General features: G+C 43.1%; 3 protein-coding genes and 1 long non-coding RNA gene across 9 annotated transcripts; 2 read left to right on the top strand and 2 right to left on the bottom strand.

Annotated features, from left to right (window-relative positions):
- Positions 1–454: 454 nt before the first annotated feature.
- On the top strand, positions 455–6,333 carry LOC123160969 (HVA22-like protein a). The gene is made up of 6 exons (XM_044578822.1): positions 455–744; positions 1,938–1,964; positions 2,144–2,266; positions 5,108–5,348; positions 5,701–5,843; positions 5,954–6,333. The coding sequence occupies exons 1-5, from the start codon at positions 689–691 to the stop codon at positions 5,836–5,838; spliced, it is 585 nt and encodes a 194-aa protein (XP_044434757.1). The 5' UTR covers positions 455–688; the 3' UTR covers positions 5,839–5,843; positions 5,954–6,333.
- LOC123160970 (uncharacterized) lies at positions 3,617–3,902 on the bottom strand. Its single transcript, XR_006480474.1, has 2 exons — positions 3,769–3,902; positions 3,617–3,696 (listed from the first exon to the last, which is right to left on the bottom strand). It is a non-coding gene; the product is annotated as an uncharacterized lncRNA (long non-coding RNA).
- A 1,127-nt stretch (positions 6,334–7,460) lies between the features above and the next one.
- LOC123160968 (PH, RCC1 and FYVE domains-containing protein 1) lies at positions 7,461–15,516 on the top strand. 6 transcript variants are annotated; one of them, XM_044578817.1, is made up of 10 exons: positions 7,461–7,693; positions 8,401–8,553; positions 9,288–9,374; positions 9,764–9,853; positions 10,806–10,886; positions 11,047–11,232; positions 11,317–13,350; positions 13,602–13,748; positions 14,578–14,855; positions 14,950–15,516. In XM_044578817.1, the coding sequence occupies exons 2-10, from the start codon at positions 8,503–8,505 to the stop codon at positions 15,056–15,058; spliced, it is 3,063 nt and encodes a 1,020-aa protein (XP_044434752.1). In that variant the 5' UTR covers positions 7,461–7,693; positions 8,401–8,502; the 3' UTR covers positions 15,059–15,516. The 6 variants fall into 6 exon arrangements, with proteins under 6 accessions (XP_044434752.1, XP_044434751.1, XP_044434753.1 ...); XM_044578816.1 differs by having other exon boundaries at positions 8,387–8,553; XM_044578818.1 differs by lacking the exons at positions 7,461–7,693; positions 8,401–8,553 and adding an exon at positions 10,121–10,199 and having other exon boundaries at positions 9,286–9,374.
- A 3,862-nt stretch (positions 15,517–19,378) lies between these two features.
- On the bottom strand, positions 19,379–20,520 carry LOC123159279 (transcription factor ILI5). The gene is made up of 2 exons (XM_044577107.1): positions 20,298–20,520; positions 19,379–20,109 (listed from the first exon to the last, which is right to left on the bottom strand). Exons 1-2 carry the CDS (start codon positions 20,409–20,411, stop codon positions 19,957–19,959), a joined length of 267 nt encoding a protein of 88 aa, XP_044433042.1. The 5' UTR covers positions 20,412–20,520; the 3' UTR covers positions 19,379–19,956.
- Positions 20,521–20,742: the final 222 nt, after the last annotated feature.

Raw genomic sequence — 20,742 nt, 5'->3', positions numbered from 1 at the left:
CGAGTGGTCATTGCTTCGAATGCTAAGCAGGTTGTGAACGATATCAATACTTCATCAAAGGGAGCGTATGGAGCAATCATTTCTGAGATCAAGGCCTACTCTAGTTTATTTCAGTGTAATTTTACTTTTGAAAGTCGAAAAGTGAACCTAGAAGCTCATAAGTTAGCCAAGCACTCCCTTTCGTTAGGGCTGAGACGCCATGTCTGGTATGGCCAATCCCATGACCCAAATTGTATCCCACACTCTGTGGATTATGAATGAATAAAGCTTGGTTTGTCTCAAAAAAAACAGAAGTCTGGAATTGGCTCAAAAAAAAAAACCAGAAGTCTGGAACCTTCTGCGTCGGCCCCTACCAAGGGGCGTCGGCGTCCCGGCACAGGGCGGTCGGCCATACGCAAGGAGCGAGAAACGTCTCAGAAAAGAGGCCGAAGAGTATCCGGCGTAAATAAAGAAAAGAAAACGAGAGCTGTGGAGAGAAAACTAGAGAAAAGACGAGTGGAAAGGAAAGCGCGTGTACCAAACACCAACGGCTCGCAAAGAAGGAGAATCTGCTCCCATTACTGTGCGCACGCCCCGTCGGCGGCGCACTAGGGTAGTAGTAGGTGCTACGGAGGGGAGAGCGAGTGGAGTCGAGGAAGCAGCAGGGATAGCAGGAGGAGCGTAGGAGGAGGGGAGGGGTGCGAGAGAGATGGGGTCCGGATCTTTCCTCAAGGTGCTGGCCAAGAACTTCGACGTCCTCGCCGGGTACGGGCTCCTCCCCCTTCCCCTTCCCCTTTCTTGCTCTGGTTCAAGGCTGTGTCCTCGCCCGGCGATTGGTTCGCTGGTCGATTAGTTAGGGGGGATTCATCGTTGCTGCGGTTTCCTGGTGTCACGGATCTGCTGTTCATGTCGTTAGCCCGGTAGGCCGCGCCTGGGGCTTGTGGGCGAAGATGTGCGAGAGTCTTGGAGCGGTCGATTCGTAGGCTGCTATCCCGGGGTAAGGGTGAGCGAATGCGTTTGGGTCATGTGGATCTTGCTGGCGGCGGAAAATGCCCTGCTTCAAAGCCCTAGTGTCAAAGTTGGGATTTCTTTTCCTGTTTGCTTGTATTGATGCGTTCTCTGAGAGTGGCGATGGAAAAAAAACTTCAAAGCCCTAGTGTCAAAGTTAGGATTTTTTTTGTGTGTGTCCTTATATTGATTATTTCTCTGAGAGTGGCAATGGGAAATATCCTACTTCAAAGCCCTAGTTTCAAAGTTGGGGTTTTCCTGTGTGCTATGTTGATGCTTTCTCTGAGGGCATCAAGTAGAGTACTTGTTTATGTTTGCATCTTGGACTAGCTGTATGCTTGATGCTTCCACAGAGATTGCCAACCACGTGGTGCTGACTGCTGACAGCAGTTTGTGTTGCGCAACTAAATGCTGGTCTTGCTGATCTGTATGCCCCAGTGCTGTGGGGGTAATAGGAAGTTAAGGACATAGTATATAATATCGATTCTTCTGTCCGGGACACATTTATATGTTCAGTGCAAATGGTTGTCGTGCCTAGAGCAGGAAGCAATGCTGCGGGTGTTATTTGAAGAGAGTGGTTGGTGTGCAGGATATAACTTGAATTCAGTGTTCTACAAACTCTGCTCAATTTGGCTACTGGATCTACTGTGATGTGCTGCTACAACCTTGCGGAGCTAAATACATTTTGTTGGTGCAGTAGCTTGTCTGCATTGTTGTCATGTCAGTACATACAATGGGGTTAACTGTTAAGAAGAAACATATTTCATCTTAAAAATGATAATGCTGTCTTATCATGTATTGTCCGAGAGACATAGCTGGCTCTATGTCTGTGTGATGCCTTTAGCTTCAGGACTAGGATATTTTTCTAAATACTATACTTTTTTTTAGGGATTCTAAATGCTATACTTAAGTGCTTTTAGTTCCAATTTAATTTTGGTTCCTCTTTGCAGGCCACTAGTTTCGCTTGCTTATCCTCTGTAAGTATTACCATTATGCTCAGTTACATGATTCACTTACCTCGTTTCATCTTGATACTGACATGATTCACTTACCTCGTTTCATCTTGATACCGACATGATTCACTTACCTCATTTCATCTTGATACTGACTTCCACTGTTGTAATTTCCACATTTTCTCTGTTAACACCGTTTGCAGATATGCCTCTGTGAGAGCAATTGAAACAAAATCTCAAGTAGATGATCAGCAGTGGCTTACTTACTGGGTGCTGTACTCGTTTATCACTTTGTTTGAGCTCACTTTTGCTCCGATACTTGAATGGTAAACATTGCTTTTCTGGATCTTCAGATACACTTTTTAGAATTTTATAAACCTTTAATATCCCAAAATGTTCAGTGTTGGTGACACCTCACAATTTCTAGTTTCCAGTAGTGAAAGTTGTAACAATGAAAGACCAAGAGAAGAGTTGGACCTGATTCAATGTGCTCTCTTTTATGCTTTTCTTGGTTTTCTTGTGTTATTCATTATTTGTTGCTAAAATCATTAGAGATACCTGAATAGAACTATTTGATGCACCAAGAGGCGGATGGATGATCAGATATCCTTTCTTAAGAGAGAAATTATAGGACTGCAATAACGTCATTTTTTTATAAGACTGCAATCAGACTAATGGAAGGGGGGCCTTGGCGCAGCGGTAGAGCTGTTGCCTTGTGACCATGAGGTCACAGGTTCGAGTCCTGGACACAGCCTCTTGCTGCGTACAAAGGACCCAAAGTTCCCCGGACCCTGCGCATGCGGGAGCTATGTGCACCGGGCTGCCCTTTACTGCAATCAAACTAATATGAGCCATTAATCTTGTTACAAGGCGAAAAGATGTTCAGATATGCTTTCCTGAGAGAGAAATTATAAGACTACAATCAAACTAATATGAGCCGTTAGTCCTAGGTAACCTTATGGTTCATACCTACTATTACCTCATAATAGTAGGTAAAAGTCTATCAATGCCTGCATAAGGTTGCCATAGACTTCACATTCCGTATAAATCTGGAAGGAAATGATACATAACTGAAGCACCATGATTAATAAGGAAATAAATAATATTGAGGTAATTTGTGATATCGATTCTATATTAGTTTTGGTATCCTTGCTAGTATCTCCAGTTCATACTATTTACAATTTAGTTTACATGGCATCAGTAACACAACCATTTGATACTTACGAAATTTTGAGTACGTAGGTAGGTAGTATACATCTGTGAATTTAAATAAGAAAAGAATAATAAGAAAAGAATAAAGTAAATTTTAGAAACTACACCTCTTTATAGCAAGTAACATTTTACAGAACTACATTTTGAATCTTGCAACAGTTATAAGCCCATCTGTAGGTCACACAATTGGTACAAAATAAATCAAATGGTATTGTGATGTATGTATGGTTGACTGGTGGGCCTTATAGGACGGAGCCAAATGACTAGAGCCCATCAGCGTAACTGGACTGCTGTGTGGTTGACCGATGGCCCTATAGATCATAACTGTTTCAAACGATAATATCCTTCCAAAACTGGACTGTGGTTACATGATAGAGTTGACAAATGAATAATTTTTTTAATTAAATTTACACTTATTAATAAAAATAGTTGTTCTATCATCAGATATTACTAGTAGAGGCGGATCTTACTTGGTATCTAGTATCTGACAGTCACAGTCCTTGCAGAAGTAGTTCGAGTAGGGAAAGATTTGCAAGAAGCGAATCTGAGAAAACAACAGTAAGAATAGAGGAGGTAAAAGAAAATTGGTCAGGATCTTCAAATGTTAGTTGCAAACCAGCGAGTAAAGTTCTCCAACACGATTTTGCAATGGTGTCCCACTCAGAGCCCACTTGTATTCCGATTCCAATGCAAAAACTGCCCTTGCAGTATTGCATCGTCTATCTTTTATGAAGTGAGCCTGCAGAAAAGAACATGGAGGGAATGAATCATCTTTAAAAAGAAACAGGTCAATCATTGTTGAATTGAACTTCAGGAAAATATTATAAGATTGAAGATACTCATAAAAAAAGACAAAGAAATCACTGTGTAGTGAGAACACAGCTGTGTGTCTCTAGTACATAATTGGTCTCAATCCTTGAAATTTCAGAAAACAGTGTAATGATGAACAGAAAACACTAAGCCGATAGAAACTGTCCACTTGATAAAGCCTAATATGTATCTCTATTATCCACTGAAACATGCGTACAAAAAGTAATATATTTCGAAATGGGACAAGTACTTGTGGACAAGCTTCCTTTTAGACATGAAACTAGGCTGCTGGCCAACATCATCATGTTGAAAAACACCAACAGAACAGGAGCATTCAGTAACACCAGAATGAGCTTGCCAGGGAAAGAGGACCTTGGTATTAAATTCAGAGCTATAAACTTTGTGGATTTTGCATAACTGCTCATTCAGCTTTCATGCTTCATGATGTCAACATGGTGTGCCGACTATTAATAAATAGATTTAGATTAGCAGAAAAACACTTGTGTGCAACTTAATGCACTACAATGCAATACAGCAAGTAAACCTATCATACATTATGTTAATTTTTGCAAATATATCATAGAAACCAAATAGTAGAGTTCTGATTCTTGCAAGTGCCATCACCAAAACATTACAACAAAGAACAACCAAATGTACAGGAACAGATTATTGGTCGAAATACTACAACAAGAGCTCTTATCATAATGGGCTAGATGTGCTATGCTTCATGTTCAAAATACAACCTGGACGGATGTTGCACGTGCTAGTGCTACTTTACATCTTTGATTTAATTTATGATCTACATGTATGGGACAGAAGAATAAGAATGTCATTGCCAACAAATATTAACAACTTGAAACAGATATTTTGCTATAGTGATCATTGTGTATGTATAGTTTCTAATCCATTCGTATGGTATATTGGTATGATCAAAAGAAACATAGGCGTGTTTTTACATTAAAAGGCAAAACATTTCGTTTTCAACGCATCAGAAATAACTTGCCATAAGTAATTTTTTCCTGTAACCAGAATTGCCCTTGATCACTGGACATCTTTTGTTAAATACTCCTCTTACCTCTACAAGCTGGGGTGTCTTATACTAGGATTAAATATTCCTCTTACCTTCTTAACATTCTTATTTGAAGGCTTCCATTCTGGCCCTATGGAAAACTGTTCTTCAACTGCTGGCTAGTCTTCCCCTGCTTCAATGGTGCTGCTTATGTTTATGAGCATTTTGCGCGGCCAATGTTTGTGAATCGCCAAATAGTCAACATCTGGTACGTCCCAAGGAAGGATAAGTTGAGTAAACCTGATGATGTACTCTCAGCCGCAGAGAAATATATTGAACTAAATGGACCAGAAGCATTTGAGAAGCTAATTAGCAAGGTATTCCTGTTGTCGACTAAAATACTTGCAAATGCATTTCTTTAGTATCTTATGTTTATCTACTGTAGTGTTGCTATATTCTTGCTTATGTCATTTATGTGATATGTGTCCCTTCTTCATCCTACTCTGCGTAGTAGGTTTATGAATCAAGCCATTTTTACTGTAGTGACGTAAGATAACTGGCTGATTGACTCACTCTTCTTTGAATGCTTGCATTGCATAGTATTGACAAGCGCGTTTTCCTGCACCAGTGTGCTCAATAGTTCAATTGCTACACTTGCATAAATTGTACTTCCCCTCTATGTTTTACCTTCCCTCTAGCTAGTGCAATTAATTTATCAACTCTTTTCAGTCTACAAGTACAAAGCCTTCAAAGTTTAGGAGCACGAGACGGTCAATCTTGCAGGAGGCGGAAGCTGAAAAGATGGGCAAGGCTGAGAGAGATTCATGGGGTGAAAATCCATTCTATGATAAAAATTACCGACACTAAATCAGGTTAGCCTGGAGTGTACTTACAAGCTGGATGTTAATGCCAAATTAGATTTATGTTATGATTAGTAGCGAAGGCTCTTCCTTACAAAGATGCAATTCTACTTTTCATGCAGTCTTCTTGGATTCTGCCTGATGAAGAGCTTTCCACGCACGCTCTTGAGGATTGCATGATGCGTCTACCAAATCGTAATTGGTACAACAACTACTATGTGACGGCTGAATTCTTGTAAATAGGTGCCAGGGTTGACATGTTCCCAGATGATGTAATGTTGTCTTGCATATTAGTAACAGATTTGGCTAGACAAACTGATTATGTGCCTCTACTAGACATCGCCTGCTTCAAACTTAGCGATTTCCTGTGTGTTAGTGAGGGGAAGTTGTGCGTTTCAAACATTCCGAAGACTTCCCTAGAATTAAGAACTTCAAATGGGCGCAAAGATCTATTTATTTTTGTTATGTCTAAGTTATGAAAAATGCAGCTTTGTACTCTTTACCAAGCTGTAGTTACTTTTCACTAAATTCATATTGCATACTTACGAAATTGACTTAGGCATTAAAAAACAATTAGAAGTCGGACTTAAGAATTCTGTGTGTGCAATATTTGGGTCATCAAATTCTTAAGTGGGCCTATTAGGTCATCAACAGACCACAATACAAAGCGCGTAGAGAGAGGTGGTTAGAAAAAAGGAAACTGATGTTTTAAACTTCAGCGTTTATTATAACACTGTCAGATTGAGCTGATTTTAGGAAATGTGTCAAATTAAGTATTTGTTATATCCAAATATGTGTTTAGCCGCTGCTTAAGAAAAGTTGAGGTTTATATTCCTAAGCACCTTTCACTGTTGTGGTTTGCTCTGCCTCATTATATATTTTTTGAAATGGAGGATGACCCCTGGTCTTTGCATCTGGCGATGCATACAATCATTTTATTATATTATTCTCTGCCTCAAATCTATAGTGCAATTAAACAAATTTTGGTGGGAAAGAATCTTGTGGGACCTTGTAATCATGTTTTTTTTCTACTAGTACTTCTTTTGGAACCTGCAAGAAATTAGCAAAAATAAATAAATAATCAGCCTGCCTCTTGGAAACCAAACAATTCCAGCTTTGATCAAAATGCCGTGGTCCTGCACATCATATTACAGAATTTGTATAGCAACAGATTACAGTAATTTTCTTGGAATGATGCCATGCGAATGACAAAACTGCATCTGATTTACTGGCGACACGCTTCATCGGATGCATTTGGCCAGCGCTTCTATGCCGCTGGATCCGAGTGTCGTGTGTATATAGGTCAAGAAACATTGTTACCACGTGACACATGTGGTAAGCAATGCAAAAAAAGAAAGGCCAAGAAACGCTCGTGTGCACAGCAGTTTCCATTTTCTTGACAGTTATCGTCATCAGATTACAAACGTTTTGTTTCCTCCGTACGCGCGCTAATCCTCCTACCACCAGTGAAGCACGACGCACCGTTTCCACGAAAGCCCCCGCAAAACGCTCGATCCCCACCGTCCATTCACCCCACAGGCCACATCTCCACGGTCCACCCTCCCTGGCCCATGCACCCGGCCCACGGCCACCTCCCTGACTGAGGCCGGCGCCCTTCTTCCGCGACGCGCGACGCCACAGAGTTCGTTTGCCCTCCTCCCCCCCTCTCTCTCCTCCGCCGCTCCGCCCGCCTTTCTCGCCCACCGCACACGCGTCGAGCAAAACCCTCGCCGATCGCGCCCCCGCCCCCGACCGGCCGGAGGAATCCGGCCGCCGAATCACCTCGCCGGCGCCCTTGCCGCGCCGACAAGGATCGCCTCGGCCACGTCCAATCCAGCCATGATTCGGGATCGAGCTTTGAGGTAATCCCATGTTTTTGGGGGGCGATTTGCGAGGGCGGCCTGGATTGCGGCCGAAATGTATTCGTGCTGGAGCGGTTTTAGGGTTACATTTTAGTCATTGGGCTGTATTTTTCTATGCCCTGAATCCCGCGTCCACGTTTTGGGGGATGTTTTCCCCATTATTTTGCTCACATTTTTGTGAAATTTTGGGCGTTGTACAACTAGTGTTGCCTTGATGCGAATCTGTTCCAGCCGTTAGTTCAGGGAACATTCGTGCTTACCTCTTTGTATCTACTTGTGCAATGCTGATGCTGGGTGCCACATTCATCCTTACATGCATCTTGTATCCACTTGTGCAATGCTGATAATGGGGACATGCTTTATCTTTTATCTAGAGATAATCTCCTGCTGAGAGTGATTGACTTTAGGTCTACCACTACCTTGATTGAATTATGTTATTTGATTGAAGGCAAAATGTCTAAGCTATTGTGCTCCCACTTTACCTCAGCATTTTTTTCTTCCCAGATGCCATGTTGGTAGGCATAGTGTTTACTGCCGATTTGAAGCTAATGTCAGGCATATTTGGAGTATGTACCTAAAAGTTCCTATAGTTTATCTATTCCATATGCTTGCGTAGTGTAAAAATGGGAAGAAATGAATAATTAGCTGTAGTGCTTTGTTTGAATTAGTGATTCAGATTTTATAATTCTGCAGATCCCTTGCTACAGGGTTTGCCTTTTGTGGTATTGGCTTGGAGGAAGTTATGTGGCTGCGACAGACATGTGGTGTTGGACTGTACTCAGTTTGCGGCATATGACTCTGGGTATTGCATGGCTGCAGATTATTCGAAGAACGATCCCTTTGAGAGGAATGTGGAACAGGTAACTGTTTATCAGCTAGGTGGAGTGGGTAAACTGATGTGTAAGAGCCGAGCCTATCTGGCCCATTTAGATGTGCAACTCCACGATCCAAGTTCAAGTCCACCTGGACTAGAATTTTGGTTCATTTCTTGTTTTTCAAAGAAAAATACCAGCTTCCTCAGTATTCTCATTTTGCCGAATTTGCAACTATTCTAAATTTCGATTTTTTTTAAATCATGACGTTGTGCTGTATAGTATGAGCACTTCTATTTAATACTACACATTTGTGAGAATTTTTAAATATTTTTGAAAGGCTTTCTTTTTGCAATTCACGTGTATGCACCCATGTTTACTTCCGTATTTTCTGACAATAACCTTCAAGCAGTGTAACATGGCTTGATCTATTATTGTCTGAATCCTATGGCATGGAAAACAGAAAATGCAAGCAGGTGGTTTACAGGTTTAGCACCTGATGCAAATTGCAAAGTTGTCGGTTTAACAACATTTTGGTGGTGGGAAGCTGGAAGCATCAATCATATAATGTCTTATCTAAGAGTACCAAGAGCATGTAAATTATAATATCATTCTAATGATACAGTTAAAACTTATGAAGGCAGTGTATGTGAACCAGCATTAACATAAGAGGATTAACTTTGCTTTATTCTCAAAATTGTACTTTTATTTTGCTCTCGTACTGTGTAATGGAATGACCTTCTCATCTTCTATCACTCAACGGGGACCTTTTGAATTGCTAGGCAATAACAACCCTGAAGAAAGGAACACACTTGTTGAAATATGGGTGGCGGGGAAAACCAAAATTCTGCCCATTCAGACTTTCCAATGTACGTACCATATATCTTCTTCTGTGAATAACAAGTGCTAGCCTATTTTGTTGTATTATCAAATCAATTAGATGAGATAGTTTTTGGTTGTTTCTCTACCATTTACTTGTAAATTCTAAGTTTTTAACCATTGTGTTTAGCATTTTCCTGAGACTAAATCTCTTACATTTGGCATGCAAGTCCTCCATCTATTGATTCTCAGATAGATAATGCGGGCTGAGGAGACATACATAATGTGCAAGTGCCATGTACATTCTGCATCATAGGATCTTCTGAGAAAAACCTGCATATGCCAAAAGAATAAACACTGTGTCCTAATGTTTTATGTCAAAGAACATTTCATTGGTAAATCTTGTGCCTATGACTTTATCATTTTTTACTGTTCCTAGGATGAGACCATGCTCATCTGGTACTCGGGGCGAATGGAGAAGAAGCTAAACCTTATTCAAGTATCGAAAATAATACCTGGACAGCGTACGGTATGTCTGTACTTGGATATTTTGCTGTTTTATGATTATGCGATTCACCTCATCAGTCCTGGAAGGGTTTTCTGTTTTAAGCATGATCAACTGTAACAGGGATTAGTGTTAGTGCTCATGAACACGTATACAGTATGTGTATATTTTCATTAAGATAGACCGGGTCAGGGCCAAATATAAGACAATGATGCTATAAACTTACAAACCATTCGCCTAAAGGGTTGGGATAAACTTCATAGTCATAGTTCATCTGTTGAACTGAAATAGGAAAATGAAGAGAACAGTCAAAGTCAATCAAAGCTTTCCAACCAAGTGCCACTGAGTCCCTTCCTCTCTGATGGACTGGGTAAGCTCTCTCTGTTTGTTTTGCCAGTTTTTGTCAAATCATTGGCTTACTTAACCTACTGCCAAACCACAAAATTACAATAGTGTGAAACTTTCTGCTGATCTTCGGTAACCTATTCCTGCTTATTAGCCACCAGGTCTCCAGCCTGGAAAATTGCAGTCGTGCTAAATTTGATTCAATGCTACTCCTTAGGATTCTGAACAAGACTTCCCTAGTGGCTGGGTAGGCCATGAAGATGTGCTCAGCTGTCTCCATTTGTTGAAGACCGTATGAACAGTTACCATGTTTAGGTTGTCTGCACCGTTCTCGTTGTTGATTGTACTACAGCCAAGCTTTCTAAAGCTGCTTCCCACAGGGAACAAAAATTAAATCCCCATGTTCTAAGACAGAATAAGCAGTTGCCATGATATGGAAGCACTCGCTACTATACTCTTTTGTCTTGTTCTTCCTTTTTATTTTACTTGTCACATCATCATGCTCACTTGTCAACTCCTCTTTTTATTTCGAAATTAGGCCACTTGCCAGCTCTGTTCAGCTACTTTCGTGATAATCAAGAAATATCTGGCAAGATGAATAAAGTGTTTCCTGTGTTGCTTTCTTTGACAGGCTATCTTCCTGAGACATCCAAGACCTGATAAAGAGCATCAATCATTCTCCCTTATATATGGGCAGAGATCACTGGATCTGGTGTGTGAAATTCATCTCTTTGTTTGTAGTCATGCTTAAATTTGTAATCCCATTACTTTTCTACATACTGATCAAAGATAAATATTTAGAACACAACTCTAATGATGCTGTTATGAACCTTCCATTAGTTTAATAACCCTCAGTAGGCAATTTGTTGCAGATCTGCAAAGATAAGGACGAGGCAGAAGCCTGGTTCGTTGCTTTAAAGGCAATTATTTCACGACGAAACTGTAAGAAGTTGACAACAGAAACAAAAAATGATAAACCATCTTATTGCCCAATTAACCAGATGCATGGAGATTTACCATTGGCATCTTCTTGTTATAGTACTGATGTTGGAAAAAAGGTTGGTAAGCACTAAGGAGTGATTTCACTATGCACATTCATTAGTTACCTATGTATATTTATATCACACTTACAATCTTTGTAGGTATCGAAAGGTGTCCAACAGTGCGCCACAAATCATGATGCTCGTCCATTTGCCAATTTTGGGAATATTTTTTCTGACGTGATATTATACACCGGGCAGGAGAGGAGTAGAGTTAGTACAGGTTCAGTTAGTTCTTCTAACTCCAGTATATCTGGAAGTGCAGATACCTCAGATGGGGGAGTAGCTGTCGATAATAACCTCAGAGTTAGCTATTCAAGTGCAGTAAGTTCATGCAGCTATGGCTCAGGTGATGATTTTGATGCAATGGGGGATGTTCTCCTTTGGGGCAAGGGAGTAGGTGATGGCACGCTTGCTTATTCTTCACATTTATCTGGAAACTTGTATGGACCTAGAATTGATGCATCTTTACCAAAGGCACTGGAATCAACAGTTTTGCTGGATATTCACAAAATAGCTTGTGGGAGTAAGCATTCGGTTCTGGTTACTAAACAAGGAGAAATGTATAGTTGGGGTGAAGAGTCAGGTGGTAGGCTTGGGCATGGAGTTGATACCAATCTTACCCACCCTAAGCTTATTAGTACCTTGAGTGGAATTAATATTGAATCTGTTGCATGCGGGGAATTTCATACTTGTGCTGTTTCTTTTTGTGGGGATCTCTACACCTGGGGTGATGGAATGCACAATTTTGGTCTTCTTGGTCATGGGAATGATACTGCTCATTGGATTCCAAAAAAGGTCTGTGGTCCATTGGAAGGATTGCATATCTCATCGGTATCATGTGGACCTTGGCACACAGCCGTAGTGACTTCAACGGGCCAGTTGTTCACTTTTGGCGATGGAGTATTTGGTGCATTGGGCCATGGAGATCGCCAAAGCACAAATGTTGCAAGGGAAGTGAGCTCTCTAAGAGGCTTACATACTGTACGTGCAGCTTGTGGTGCTTGGCATACAGTTGCAATAGTTGAGGTTGTAGATTCTCTAAATTCTGCCACATCTTGTAAACTATTCACATGGGGAGATGGCAATAAAGGTCAGCTTGGACATGCTGACAGGGAAACCAGACTCATCCCAGCCTGTGTGGAATCACTTCGTAAGCTTAGTTTTTGCCAAGTAGCTTGTGGCTATGACTTTACGGCGGCCTTGTCAACTTCTGGGCAAGTGTACACAATGGGCAGTAATGCTTTTGGACAACTTGGAAATCCGACGATTGATGGGAAGCACCCCACTGTTGTTAAAGGGAGCATCTTCAGCAGTTGTGTTGAAGAGATAGCCTGTGGTTCCCATCATGTTGCTCTGCTGACTTCTAAAGCTAGAGTTTATACTTGGGGCAAGGGTGCGAATGGTCGTTTAGGGCATGGCAATAATTTTGATCGGAATACTCCAACTCTTGTTGAGGCTTTGAAAGATAAGCAAGTGAAGAGTGTGGCATGTGGTACAGATTTCACTGCTGTTATATGTTTCCATAGGTGCACATCTGGTTTGGATCAGTCACTATGCTCTGGCTGTCGTTTGCAATTTAGTTTTATAAGAAAGAGGCATAACTGTTATAACTGTGGCTTAGTATATTGCAAAGCATGCAGCATGAGAAAATCAACAAAAGCTTCTTTGGCTCCAAATTCGAACAAACCATATCGGGTATGTGATGAGTGCTGCACCAAACTTAATACGGCCGGGGATGCTAAAAAACTGCAGAACTCAAAGCCTCTTGATGGAAACCCACATCCTTTATCCAGTGAAGCAACTGATAGAGAAAACACAGTTAAGAGTTTGCGAGTGCGTCTATCTAGGTTTTTGACCATGGAATCATTCAAGCCTGAAGGTAAATACTCGAGGAATAACAGCCGGTTTCCTCTTCATCATTCAGGAAACTTAAGCCTTGGTAGCATAGGCCATTCCAAGGAGTTGGCTTCTTTGTGCATTCCTACCTCGACGGCATTACCCCTGTCCCGTGGTCCGATTTCACCACATCCTACTAATAGATTAACTACATCTGTCCTAACATCACCAGACTCTGCCTGTGCGTATCCGTCAAACAAAAATATGACTGAAGAAGTTGCTACATTACAATCACAGGTAACCATCATCATCGTATACAATTTTGCAATTTCATCAAGATTCCAAGTGTTGTCCTGCGATCCTCGTTTCTTCAATGTTTTCGTAGGATGACAGTTCTCTAGGCAGCATATATGATCATTCAGAAAATTAGAATTAGATTTCCAATCGTTTGCTTGGGAGTTAATATATGTACTGCTCGATCTTTACCTTGGAAACAATATTGACTAACAATTTCTCACACAGTGACCTAACCTGATCGATTCTCGTAGGTGAAAGAGCTGACATGTAAGTCTGAATTACTTGAAGCAGAACTTGACAGAACTAATAATCAGTTAAGAGAGGCCAGGACTACTGCTGCTGAGGAGAACTTGAAGTGCAAAGCAGCAAAAGAAGTTATCAGTTCCCTTACTACTAAGGTAGTTTTCTTTTTCTTATATTGTCAATTCTTGGAGTGCAAACATATCAGTTGTATAATCCTAGGACAGAATCTAAAGCTGTCTTGTTCCGCATTGGGCCAGCACATTATTTACTTGAAGTTTCTTTATCATCTTGTATACATTTGCTTTAGGTTCTATACCTGCAAGTTGAAATGCTGACATACTGAAAACAAAAACTGGGGAGACCAGAGAACATTGAACGATAGACGCAGCGCATCACGGATACAAATTTTGTTTTCATGCTTACAACTAGTAGGTCCCAGCTAGTGCAACGTGATGAGAAGTGGAAGCACATGGTATTACTGTTTTCAAACCATCAGATGGTATCACTATAAGCTTTAGCTATGAATCGATGCTGATAACCTTAAATTCAGCTAATTTCGTGTCCCTATTGCAATCGATGTTTTTTTTTTTTGAATGAAAGAGATGCCACCCTCTCTGATTTCTATTAAAGCAACCCATCTGGTTCACAAGCATTCCTAGGCACTACAAGTATCAAACATCCCCTGATCGATCATTACATGACTAGCAACATATAAGCTAGAAGCAAAAGTAGAAAAATACCCAAACCTCTTATCAGAGGCAGGTTAGATCAACAGGTCTCAACAACTGGCTAACTGACTAAAGCGAAATAAGAGAAAACAGCAAAAGGTACCAAGGCATCCAGGAACAAACAGCAACAAGGTTTCACAGAGGAGTTCCGCCACTGGTGATCTGAAAAACTCATAGTCGCCAACCCTGTTGCAATCGATGTAATAGACTTAATGGTTACTTCGTCGTTTAACGTAAAATTATTTTGTGTTTTCAGATCAGAAGTATAACCGAAAGAACACCCGAAGAGTGTCCTGTCAACGACACCTGGACCAGTCAAGTATCTAAGTTGTTAGGAAGTCATTTCTGCGAGAATCATTTGAACGATGTTTCAAGGTCACCTGATTCCAGCGCCCACCTGGCTCATCAGTCGCCTTGCAAAGGGAACAGCATTGTAGCAGACATGGAATGGACTGAACAGGTTGAACGTGGTGTATACATCACGCTATTTCGCTCACCAGCAGGTCATAAATACCTCAGGCGTGTCCGTTTTAGGTATGGACATCTTATCCTGTTCTCATAAACTCTACTTATACTCCTTTTCCCGTCGTGGATTTACCTATTGATTGCTTCTTTTGCTCACCCGAAGCAAGAGGCATTTCACGGAACAACAAGCAGAGCGATGGTGGGCCGAGCACCGGCCAACTCTACACCAGCAGTATGGTATCCTGACTGGAGACAGTATCATCCCGTCGTGAACATCCCAAGCAAAGGGATAGGATTTTATCATCAGCTAACTGGTGTGTAACGCGTAACTTCTTCTGGCAAATGTACATATTTACTTGTCTGGTCTCTGTTCATCGATTTTTTTTTTACATGCCTGGTGGATTCTGTGAGCGACCAGTTTTTAGTGGTCCTCCCAACAGATGCATTGAGGCAACGTGTATGCTGTATAGAGCTAGAGCTTTCCTGCCCGACGAAGTCAGTTTTGTTAATGGTGGCTTCTCTCTGTACGACATAAATAGTTTTAGGCAATATTTCCTTTTTGTCTTTGGTTTAGTGGCACTCATGTACGTAGTTGGCTGAAAATATCCATGTGAAATACTCGAATGGATTGGACTTGCTGGACTTGAAAGTAAATTACCTGGGTTTCAGGTTGAAAAATGGTGGGCAATGGTGTTTTACTGCTCTGCTTTTCGGCCGAAATGCTTAGTTTTCAGGTTCTCTGAGCAATTCAAGATTGCCTGTCATCAGGTTCTCTGAGCAATTCAAGATTGCGTGTCATGATTTGTTTAGGCAATGGTGAGATTTAGGCTGAGTATATGCGTGACTGGACTGTTTTTGTGACTAGTGAGCTAACTAAAGATAAACTCGGTAGTCGTTTGTCTTTTGTTCCTCTTGTTCGCACATGCACGGTCGTTGACCTCAGCCATACCTAGGGCACAAATAACTCAATAACTTTGGCGCCACTCGCGAGTGGCTACCAACTCAGCCCCCGTTGCATCATACTTCCTTCCTTCTAAAATATAATGTGTATCATCCTTTTTAAAAGTCTAACATGTGCAAGTTTTTAGATGGAAAAAGAATACCAATATCTACAATACCTAAATTTTGTATCGTAGATGTCAATATTTTTTTCATAATCATGGTCAAACATAAAAGTTTGACTTGCATGAAAATAGATGCATCTTATATTGTGGAACGGAAGAAGGGAATATATAGCAATGCCATTGGAATGCCAGTTTTCAGTGACCCATTGTATATGTATCTGCATCTCATCCTCTTCATTCTAGCCTTTGAAGTGACGCCACATCTTTTGTTTTTTCTACGTGCGTGCTGCCGGGTTTTTATCCCGTGGCATAATTAAGCAGTGGCTTTCTCACAGTGCTCCTTCCCAGCCGTATGAAGAGTTTGGTATTTCTAAAAGCAAAAGGGGAGCACCGTGGCTCGAGAAGAAACAAACAAGTAGTACTAGGCTACTACACAAAACCGACTGATCCATCGTACGAACCCACCCCAGCCGGGCCTACGCAGCTCTACCACCATACTGATCACTGCTAAACCGTAGTAGTACGTATGATCACCGGCGAATGAAAGGCCGCCGAAGCCGTGCGCGCACTACAGTCGCCCTTGCTCGGCTAAAAGACAGGGCCGGGTACCGTGCGCAGCATGCGCACCGTCCTTGCATCGTACGCGCGCCGGCCGGCCACAGCTGACGGACGCCGGAGGACAAAATCACTGTTTTGACCCTCTGTGCTAACAAATTACCGAATTGACCTCGGTTGCAAAAAAATTCCTAATCTGACCTTTTTTGGTGACGCCAACATCCCTGGCGTCTGGGTTGCATTGGAGACGCCAGGGACCCTGGCGTCTGGTCCCTGGCCCGTACGACCCACGACCATGTTGACCAGCTGACGTGGCAAAGGGGCCAGACGCCAGGGTCCCTGGCGTCTGGTCCTGGTAAGGGTCCAGACGCCAGGGTCCTTGGCGTCTGGCCCTGGTAAGGGACAGTAATACATGTTTGTGTAGTTACTGCATGCAGGGAACAGTTGGCGGTTGAAGAATCATCCCGTGCTGTGCAGTCCTGGCGTCTATTGATTGATATAGCAGGTCAGGTCCATCTTGGGGCGCATTCTTGCACTCCGATAATTGAGAGGGTGCGAGCTCAGCTCAGCTCAGCGTGTTAATGCACAAGTCTTCTCTGTCAGAGCAATGGGTCCTAGATAGAGTGATACTGTAGTGATAACCTAGCAGTAAAATCATTGGTGAGCTCTTAGACCAAGGTGCCTAAAATAATCGGGGCAATTGTCACATCCTCCTCTCAACGGACGCATGCATATTCTAGTACTTGGGAGCGCAGAGATTGGTTTGACAGCCATAGGTAAAGGGCCTTGCAATAGTACTCCTAGTACCACTGGTAAGATAAAGATCATTGCTGAAATTCCAACATATTACTATTTACCTTCGTCTTGGTTTATTAGTATTTTTGTATTATGTGTCAAATTTTAATCTTAAATTTAACTAACAAAATATTAATGCATGTACAAAAATTTAATTGAAAACAATGTTCAACTATAATGCAACGATATAATTTTTTATGACATACATTAATATTTTGTTAGTTAAATATCTAGTAAAATATTGACACAAAATACAGAGAAGACTTATAACCCAGGATGGAGGCGGGTCAGTTCTTTTGGGAGAATCGCCCCCCTCCCCAGCTTCTCACAGAAGCGTCACTCCATATATATTTTTTACAATCTTATCTAGCACTGGACAAACGAAAGTGATACTTGTTGGTCTATCGTTGAACCATGGATATATTTTTAGACGGGGAATATATTAAAATCAAGCATATATCAATTACATGCAGTCTCTGCATCAACAAGATGTCCAAAACATCTAGGATGCACCGCAAAAAGAAAAAAGATAGAAAAAGGAAAATAAGACAACATCTGAACTACAAAGAAGGTTTTTCCAAAAACAACGTCTTCAGGAAAAAAATGCACACACGTTGTCATTGCCGGATCAAACGTCATAGGTTTTCATCCCTGGAAAAAGACCACGTTCCCAAAAGCAAAGCCTTCAACAAGGTCATCGTTATGCATAACCATGGATACACTAATATAATTACCTCATGAGTAAGGGCTCTCTACTTGCAGTAGGAGCACTACTAGTATTATTACTAATTAAGTGAAGCAAGATGAAGTGAGCATTGCTATTCCGACTTCAATTTGAGGCAAGAATGTTCGTCCCTTGAGGAAGAAGGGATGCTGATTCCACGTCCAACTCTCGCAGCCATTGACCCATTAACACGCCAAAGTCATTAACCCGTCCTCCTACAGATACAGATAGGAGTATTCCCGATTCTCGAATCTAGGCCACTCCAACTCCAAAGATCATAGTGCGCAGCGTAGCTTTGTCCATCAAGCATCGCCGGGGCCATTCAGAAAAAGAACAAAAGAAAAAGAAAAGCGCGGATCCAGTGCCAATCGATAGCCATGTATACGCTTTTAAGCGAAGCAGATGATCTTATCCTCGCAGATGATCCATGTATACGCTTTACAAGGGCCAGACGCCAAGGATCCTGGCGTCTGGACCCTTACCAGGGCCAGACGCCAAGTACCCTGGCGTCTGGCCCCTTTGCCACGTCAGCCGGTCAACGTGGTCGCGGGTCGTGCGGGCCAGGGACCAGACGCCAGGGTCCCTGGCGTCTCCAATGCAACCCAGACGCCAGAGATGTTGGCGTCACCAAAAAAGGTCAGATTAGGAATTTTTTTGCAACCGAGGTCAATTCGGGAATTTGTTAGCACAAAAGGTCAAAACAGTGATTTTGTCCGACGCCGGAAACGCGAGGCGCGCCGTAGAGTCCACCAACAACCAACCGACGAAAAGGGGGCAGTCGTTGCGCGCCCTTTCCCTAGCCCCCTCCGACCCGTCCCTCTCCCCTCTTTCACCCGGACGACACGACAGGCCCAGGTGACCGCACACATGCGCCGCTGCCTTCTTTCCCCGGCCGGCGCGCCATGTACACATCGCCGGCCGTACGTGCTAGCAGCTTGGCTACGTACGTACTGGCTAACACGACACGCGCGAGTCTCGGGCGGTACGACCGAGTGGCCCATGCATGCACGGAACGAAACGACGACGGCATGGCCGCGCACGTACGTACGTTCCATGCCAATGCCATGCACGAGAGGAGACGGACTGACAGAGTAGTGGCCGACTGGCGCACTGCTGACCCCTCGTCGGCTAGCGAGCGGCGGCCTGTCAATTGCCCCTCCCGGATCGGCGTAAGCAATCAACCGTCTGGCATCCCTTTCTTACACCCGCGACCACCGGTGGATGGAGATGAGTGCAGAGAGGCCGAAGCTTCCACGAAAGAGCGGCCGGTAATCCTGTGCCTACTAGCAGCGACTTGAAGTATCAACAGTACTACGCAAGATAGAGACGACGGCCCGGTGGGTTCGCCATCGTGTGCGTCCGTTACTTTCTTGGGTAATCAACGAGCACACGAGCCAAGAGTGTACGTATTACTGATAATAACATAATCGGCACAACAGCAGATCTCATGGAGCTTTAGCACAGATAACATAATCAGTTTGGATTAATTAATAGTCATTCAGCCGAAGCCACGACAGTACATAGTACATACATTCATGGGTGATTGATACTGAGTAGCAGTAGTAGTATATTAGCAGTACCACCACCGGATGGGTAGCTAGCGGTCGGCCGGTTGTCTCTAGGGGAAACAACTCGATCCAGACTGCAAATAACCAAGTTTACACAAGCAAATGAAAATAAGAGAGAGGGGGAGGGGGGATGGAAACTGTGAGGAAACCGCATGCAAGGGTGAGCTAATGAAGCAGCTATAGAACTTAGCTGGCGGCCCTAGCTAGCTAATGATGGATGCCCTACCAAAGTAAATTAGACCAGCCGGCCTTAGCATGCAGTCCTCCTTAATTAGATATCGATCGATCTGCATATATATGCTTGCATAGATCGACGGACGACATATATACCATGTACTGTATGTGTAGATCATATGCGCTTAATTAGCTAGGACTGCACGAGCTGTACGTAGATGATGAACTAGCTTAGGACAATCAGCAGGAGGTGATCGATGATGATGATGAGCAGTCAGCCAGCTAGGTAGCTAGCGGAGGAGGCTGCGGATGATCTCGGCGGCGGGGCTGTTGTTGTCCATGGTGGACATGAGGTCGGAGAGGCGGTCGCTGAGGTCGTCCACTTCCCTGTGCAGGCTCTTGATGTAGCTGCACGTCTCCTTGAGCATTTTCGTCGTCGACGCCTGCATGCATTCATCCACCGATTCAGTGCCAAACTTCCATAAACCTCCCATAAACACATTAAGCTTGCACTCTGGCTGAACTAGCTAGCTAGTCAAGCTGCCTGCGTCCGTGGCTTGACTGCACACATGCTGACATGCAAGCGCGTGTGCTAGCTGCAAACTGATGAAACCAGTCGTGTCGGTCGTACCTGGCTGCTGCTGCTGCCGCGGCGGCGCGCGGTGGGGAGCAGGGTCTGGAGCCTGGAGATGAGCTCGTTGATCTCCTCCTCCGACACGGAGCCGCGCGACCTCCTGCCAGACATCGTCTTCACAGAGTAATGCAGGGCGAACGAAGGTCGGTCGATGGAGAGGCTGTGTGATCGGAAGTAGAGTGGGCGGCTAGCTGCGAAGTGCGATGGGGAAGAAGCAACGGAGACGGGGGGCTTTTATAGCTAGGGAGGCACCGGCCGGTTGGCCAGAAGCCCAGAAGACGGGGAGAGCAAAATTAAGATGGATACAACACACGGGCGAAGACGTAGGCCAAGCCAAATGCAGATTAGGAAAAAAGAGATATCTCTCTTAAGAAAAAGAGTTAGCGGTCGTTTCTTCCCGCTTAATTAGGGCATCTCCAGCCGTTCGGCCCCCCAGAGCGTC

The sequence above is a fragment of the Triticum aestivum genome, chromosome 7B, assembly GCF_018294505.1.
Source record: "Triticum aestivum cultivar Chinese Spring chromosome 7B, IWGSC CS RefSeq v2.1, whole genome shotgun sequence".
NCBI classification, from domain to species: Eukaryota; Viridiplantae; Streptophyta; class Magnoliopsida; order Poales; family Poaceae; genus Triticum; species Triticum aestivum.
The sequence above is the reverse complement of the archived record's forward strand: the minus strand, read 5'-3'. Positions and strand labels throughout refer to the sequence as shown.